At 40.2% G+C, this 7159-nt stretch overlaps 1 protein-coding gene across 2 annotated transcripts; it reads right to left on the bottom strand.

Annotated features, from left to right (window-relative positions):
• Positions 1 to 1877: 1877 nt before the first annotated feature.
• tent5aa (terminal nucleotidyltransferase 5Aa) lies at positions 1878 to 6948 on the bottom strand. 2 transcript variants are annotated; one of them, XM_053683186.1, is made up of 3 exons: positions 6382 to 6948; positions 5723 to 6139; positions 1878 to 5225 (listed from the first exon to the last, which is right to left on the bottom strand). In XM_053683186.1, the coding sequence occupies exons 1-3, from the start codon at positions 6574 to 6576 to the stop codon at positions 4446 to 4448; spliced, it is 1392 nt and encodes a 463-aa protein (XP_053539161.1). In that variant the 5' UTR covers positions 6577 to 6948; the 3' UTR covers positions 1878 to 4445. The 2 variants fall into 2 exon arrangements, with proteins under 2 accessions (XP_053539161.1, XP_017336110.1); XM_017480621.3 differs by having other exon boundaries at positions 5723 to 6947.
• Positions 6949 to 7159: the final 211 nt, after the last annotated feature.

The following is a 7159-nucleotide window of genomic DNA, read 5'->3' as shown; positions in this document are numbered from 1 at the left end:
AACCTGTGGGGTTAACTGAAGAGGACACCAGTGTGGACCTGGAAATTTGAAGGATCTGGAGAGATTCTGTATGGAGGAATGGTCTCTACTGGACCATACATCCCTTGTCATGTATTCTCCAACCTCGTCAGGAATTACAGGAGAAGACTCAGAGCTGTTATCTTAGCAAAGTGAGGTAGCACAAAGTATTGACTAAAAGGGTGCCAATAATTATTGCATACTTATATTCAACAAAGATTGCTTTTGGATAAACCTGTGTTGTGTTTGCAATTGTTTGTTATGATAATTGCAAACACAGCAAATAAAAACAGAAAAAAATATGACAGCAGAGTATTTTTGTCTATTGTCAATTTAAACAAAATATCAAAAGTTTCAACAGTAAAGGCAGTTTTTCACAGCCTTCTTTGCTCATATTTATCAAGGGTGCCAATATTAGTGGAGGGCACTGTATATGAAGTGCATGTTAGCATAATCTCAGTTACAATAAACATGATTAATCCAGGTATTTTTAAAAATCTGGTAGTGAAATAAACGTTCATTGTTCATTCGGTGGCAACTTTTTTTTAAACAATTGAGTATCAAGAATATTTGTTCTTAATTTAAGAGTTAATAGTAAACACTGCATACTGAAATACTGAATGTTATAGAAAATATTTAAAATGTAAAAATGCTTGATGTACAGGGTGTACCAAAAGTCTCCGTACATAGGGAAAACTAGCTATTTTTAAGAAAAGGTCTTCCAAAATTTTTCATACTTAGTTTATTTTTATATATATATATATATATATATATATATATATATATATATATATATATATATATATATGTGTGTGTGTGTGTGTGTGTGTGTGTGTATATATATATATATATATATATATATATATATATATATATATAAAGCAGAACATATTGAAATCATTCTCATGGCTGGATCAGGAAGCTGCTGCAAGGTTGCAATGGACCTGCAATTACATGCATAACATGCTTAACGTGAGTTCATCATGAGTGGGAGAGACAACTCCATGTGTGTAATGCATTCAATCATGTAGAAAGTTTCTAGATAAAGTTACATTTTGCTAAAAAGTCTTAATTTGCCCGAGACTTTTGGGACACACTGTAGTAGAACTGTTAAACACATAATTGATATTTTATTTCATAAATTAGTCCATAGAGGGTTAAATAACTTGCTCATTATGCTGTTTGTCTGTTTGTAACTCTTGCTTTTCTGTGTAACTGCAGTATCGTACTGGTGCTGTTATCAGCTGTGTAGTGCAAGTGCAAGTTGATGAGCAGGCTTAAAAGCTAAATAGAAAAAAAATAAAATAAAAAATCCCTCTCATTCAGCGATTAGGCAGCAGTAGTAACACACCAATCTCTCTCTTTCTCTCTCTCTGGCTCTCTCTCTCTCTCTGGCTCTCTCGCTCTCTCACGCGTGCACTTTCTCTCACTTTGGTCTGGATCATACTGTGATGTAGCAATTCCAGACCAGGGTTTTACTTTGTCTGCTAAGAATTATGCCCAAAACAAACAGACAATAATTACAATTTAGAGCAGTCATAATATTCTTTACACGGACTTCCAAGAGTAAGAAAAAAGGTAGGACTAAATGTATTATTATGCCCTGTAAATTCATACATTTATATTTTTCCCCAAGATTTCTTGTTTCTCCTAATTAAGGTACATGAAAGGCAGAGCTAATTAGATTCCTCACATGCATATGGTTTAGACTGTCTCAGTTCTAGTAACAAGAAGAGCAAATTAAATTTAAAGCTTTTTTTGTACAAGGCAAATAAATCTTCCCTGGCTAGAGGCATTTTTCCTTGTGACAGAGCAAAGACATTGTAGTTCAAACAGTGAAAAGGACAGAATAAGATTACTTGTGTTTATCATCTTTTATTAAGGAAAAAAAAAATCCTTTAAATGTTCGACCCATTGGACACATGAACAATATTTGCAAAAGAGCGATTAAAAAAAAAAAAACATTTAGCAGCTTGATCACACATTTTAAAGCGGATTGACAATTATGATGTATAATACATTTATTGAAAACAAGTATGATACAAACACAGAGAACAGAATGTCTTATTTTTTAACATTTTGAAGCAGTTTAGAACACTGTGCAACAGGGGATGGTATGCTACATGTTTTTTTTTTGCCCAGCTAAGCAACACTAAACTCTTATAGCATTCATAGGGCGTGTGTAAATTCCTTCTGTGTGTGTGTCATCCACAAGACACCAGCAACGGACGTGACAAAAATGTTACTCAACAAACGACAAGGTTGCATGTTAATCACAAAAAATGACAAATGAGAACATGAGCATATAAAATAGCAGGATAGAAAAAAAAATAGATTGTGTAAGATTCTGCTTGATTTAGCAGTAGACACACATCATAGTCTATGCACAGGCTCCTCTCAGCATCACTGTACTGTGCTGCTATAAACAACCTGACAAATCCAAACCTGGTAAAATGGAGACAACAAGGACAAATCTCAAATCATATGCTGCCTTATTTACCACAACTAAATGTCCAACAAATGTTTCCATTTTTTAAAGCTGTATTTAATGCATACACATCATTGGTTATCACTCAGTTTTTAAATGCTGGTGATGAATAAAGTATTTTTAGTGCTACACTTAAATATACTATATTTAAGTATATTGGGTCAGCATTGTTCCTGTTTATGTCTCTTTAAATTTCTGTGGCTCAGAGCGACATCATTTAGAGCCATAACAGGCAGTTCAGATTATATGCAAACTGAGATAAACCCCTTCACCAGCTGCACCCATCTCCCCAGCTCTCACTCCCTCTCCTGCTCCTCCTCAGCTCTCCCATGCACTCTTTCACACATTCTCTCATTCCCTGCCTTCTCCATCTCAAGTTTACATATCTCAGCCGTCCGGACATGCTTCCTCTTGTCGCTATTAATCAAGAACAGGTTATGCTCTGCTCGCAGGAGCTGAATGCTGAGCTAACACTGAGCACACAGAAAGGTGAACCCAAGCGAGGAAGCATGAACAGTCAGTTTTAGTCTCAGCGCTTCAGCGGTGACTGAGGAATTCCCTGCTAGAGTGTTACATCAAATACTGTCCCACCTTCAGAAGTGCCTCAACAAATATGTTCCCTCATGGCAGCAGGGAAACACACTCCCCTCGATCTGTTAAATAACATGGCTCTTTGTTTTCTAGTGCACCATGCCTTTGACTTTCCTCTCTCACTTGACACAGGGTTTTTGTACATTTGTTTGTTATAAGCCAAAAGCGATAGTCGATGAGAACCAAAATGTACAACCTCAGGTCATGCTGCAGGATTGCATTTCACCAAACATACAAAAGCAGGAGCAATGAAAAATCTGAAAAATCTACCATTGTTAATTGATACATACAGTAACAAGTGTGTTAAGGGAGTCATTTGAGTTTGATCCCTGCTCATTACAAGCAACAATAAATTAAGAGATAGATAATGTGGCTAATTAATTTTCTTCAGTTTTGACGCAGTGTTTCAAAAATAGAGCACCACAAATATTGAGCTGTTCTGTCTTAATCTCGCTTCTATGAATTGAAAAAATAGCCTTTTCTCATCTGAAATGCTGATGTCATATTGACCTTCTACCAAGATGACACACTAATCAGCCATACATTCACAACCTTTGAGTCCTGTTGTTGTTTATGACGATCATGAACTTGATTAGTTTATTCCCCAGAGCAGAATGCTCAGCGTAATTCCCATAACATTCTGTATTAGGCACTTAGAATGAATGTTTCATATATACAAATATAGACAGACCTATCTTCAAATTTGGGCAATAAAAAGAGACAATCATAAAATCTTTGGTTTTGTAAACACATCAAGAATAGGACCTTTTTCTAAGACTTATTTTTTGCCATTTTAAATAAGTTGTCCCCTCACCTTTTTGTGTAAGATAAAAAGTAAGCGCTTAAAGAACGCTCCAGCTCTTTTTTTTTTGTCCTCTGTACCTTTGCACACAGACCACATGAAGAAAGGCTGCTGCATCCACATGGTCAGCATGGGAGCTTTCCACAAAACAGCACTAATGAAGCCGGTCTCTGGTCCATGTCAGCCAGTTTGATGCCAGGCCATAGGTTGCATTCTCTAGGACTGTTAGATTGCTTCAGAAGAAGCTCTAAAGATCCTTCCAGAGATGGGCATTGTAGGGCCACACTGAACCATCCTGACATCTGTTAGCAAAGCTTGTCGAAATTACAATCAGACAGGAGTACTGTCGGCTGACTTGTTTACCCCTTGCAATGCAAATTTTGCTTTATTATGCACTTTGGAAATCATGGGGTTTTTAATTCAGCACGGGAAAGCATTTTGCTCGGGCTTCGCTAAAATGCTCTGGACAAATTTGCAAATCTGATTCTGCTTATGCATGAAAATACAACCTTTTTTCTTTCTCTTATTCTTGAATTCCCCACGTGCTCAGTTACAGGGTAACCAGGTCGCATATGTATGCTGCTGGCACGCAAACACTGGCTGAACCTGGGCAATATAGTAATTACTGAAGTTGGCATCGGCTACATAAGGGGCAGGCTGGTAGTAGCAGGTGACATTTGCCACATTGGGTATGACGTTCTGCTCAGCCAGCACACGAACAGCCAGCATGGCAATGAGCCCTAATGTCTGCCGCCTCTCGTGTCCCATCAGGCACACTGTGCTTTCATTTACCACCCCATGCAGCGTCATCAGATAGTCATATTTGCGATCCTCCAAGCCCACAAAATGGTTCTGGAGGTAGGATTCCAGTTTGCGCTGCTGCTCATTAATATCAGGGAAATCAATGAAGAAGCGTGAGCACATATAGCGTTGCAGAGACTTCATCTCACTCTCAGAGTCTGCTCGGAAGCCCCTCACCAGTAGATGGCAGTACTTGAGCAGGCCGCCACCACGGATCTCCTCTGGGTTCCTCGTGCAGATCAGCTTGTTGCGCAGGTGCTCCAGGGCCATGCTGAAGTCTCCATACACGCTCTCGCCAATGATGCTTGGGTGGAATGTTTTGGTCATTGGGTTCTCAGAACATTCATAAAACAGAAGCAAAGAGTCTAGCTTGATTTGAAATGAGTCCACACTGAACTCAAACTGCCGTCGCAATGAGTCGACAAACTTGAGCTCCACATTCTTGCCTCTGTTGTTGGAGAGTGAGATGAGGCTCCAGCGGTCTGAGTCATTGCATACTTTCACCATCTTCTGAACATAAGCTTCCTGTGAGATAAAGCAAAAAAAAGATACTGAATGACCTATATGTATTCTGAATGAATTAAAAAAAAAAGTATAATCTCTGAAGTTAAATGAATTTTCTTAATAACAACTGTAGCAGCTGTGGACCGTTACACAAATATCACTCCTGAATGCTTTTTGTACTACATTTTAAAGGAGAATACAGTTCAGCTCTCTGTGTGGAAGACCAAAGGAGCTGAGAATGCAGGATCGGCTTTACACTGGTTTAGAACAATCCTCTTAGCAATACAAAACCAGGGGTTTACCTACTAGTAAAGTTGTCTTCTTTAAAAAAAAAAATTGACTTGCTCACCTGAAGTTAACACAACACCCATACTTAAAACTGCTGTAAATAATTTGCAATAACATTCATCATTAATTTATTATAAACATTTGTTAATAATATCTCAATAATGGCAACTCTAATTATTCTCCTACTTATAATAATTATTATTAATCTAATTATTAATACGAATACTTACCTTTAAGGTCAAGGGTGTAATTTTTTCCTTGTTGACTCCTTCGGGTAGGAAGTCCAGAAGACAGTCCAGCACTATGTCCTTGACCGTTTGGAACTCGCCTTCGCCCTTAAGCTCGGCGCAGAAGATCAGGTCCAGGTCCTTGTAGCCGAGTCCGCTGTCTTCGTGCAGCACGTGGCTGGCCGCTGAGCCGTTGAGGCGCACGTCGCGCACTCGGATCTCGCTCTGCTCCAGGCGACTCCGCACCGCCTTCACGATCTGCCGCGGCTGCATCTCCAGCGTGGGGAAGTTTCCCCGGCCGTGGATCGGGATGGTCTCGGTCAGTATGTTGTCCAGCCTCTGCACCTGCTCCCAGCTGAGTACGCTGAAGCTGCTGCTGGTCGGAGCGGTGCACTCCGCGGGACTCGCCATGCCGCCGTCCTCCTCAGCCATCACAGCGTACAGAGAGATGGGGGGAGAGAGAGAGAGAGAGAGAGAGAGAGAGAGAGAGAGCGAGCGAGCGCGCAATAGTACTCAGCCTGGAGAACTCACGAACTCGAGGGCTTGTTTTAATAGTGTGTTAGTATAAAGGAGAATCTGCCTTCATCAGAATAAGCACAACCCCGATTATCCTCCGAGACTTTACACTGATCTACACTAATTTTGTTGCATTTCTAACTTACTGTATCTTTCAGCTTGGCTTTTGCGCGTAGCAATGAAAAGAAAAAGAAGTTGTGTTGAGTCAGTCGCTTCAGCACTTCTCTGTTGTTTTTCAGTCCCCTCCGGTTGAGTATCCGTTGGTTTGAACGGTTTTTAATCCGGTGCTTTCTAGAGTGTGAGCGCAGTCCTGCTGCTGGCAGGCGGCTGAGTGTTTGCATAGCAAGACGCGCTGCAAAGTTCCGGCATGGCTGCAGGGAACGCCTATCACTTACATGAATATTCTAGTGGCACTTGGCACGCGCGTCAGGGCACGTAGCACTCATGAGGCGAGCATGTGCATGTTTTTTTTCCTCTCCCAGGTTTCTAACAATCTTTACGTGCCTCAGCTACGCTTTGCATGCCAGATTTCCCCCCTCATGATATACATCCTCATCATTACTGTCTATTAAAGTGCCACAGATATCTAAATAGCGTAATTAGCTAGGCTTCTCTACTGCCCCAGTATGTCCTACAGGTTCAGCATCTGGTGTGCCAAATGAGCTCTGAAATCTCCTTACTGGCTTCAGTGATGGGCATTCTGACTGACAGCTCAGTTCACCAGTAGTATCCTGCTGCTAATGAGCACTGTCAATCACACCGGTGCATCATGGTTAATGGTCAGCTGGGAGGAGGCACAATAATATAAGCCTGCTTCCTGAAATTGTTTTGAAAAATAGCCAGTTGTTTGCAATCTTGCAAAAGAATTGTAGTTTGTTGTGCAATTCATAACTTCCCTATATTAAAATGATTGATTTCAGTATA

Source organism: Ictalurus punctatus, chromosome 1, assembly GCF_001660625.3.
Source record: "Ictalurus punctatus breed USDA103 chromosome 1, Coco_2.0, whole genome shotgun sequence".
Classification (NCBI taxonomy): domain Eukaryota; kingdom Metazoa; phylum Chordata; class Actinopteri; order Siluriformes; family Ictaluridae; genus Ictalurus; species Ictalurus punctatus.
The sequence above is the reverse complement of the archived record's forward strand: the minus strand, read 5'-3'. Positions and strand labels throughout refer to the sequence as shown.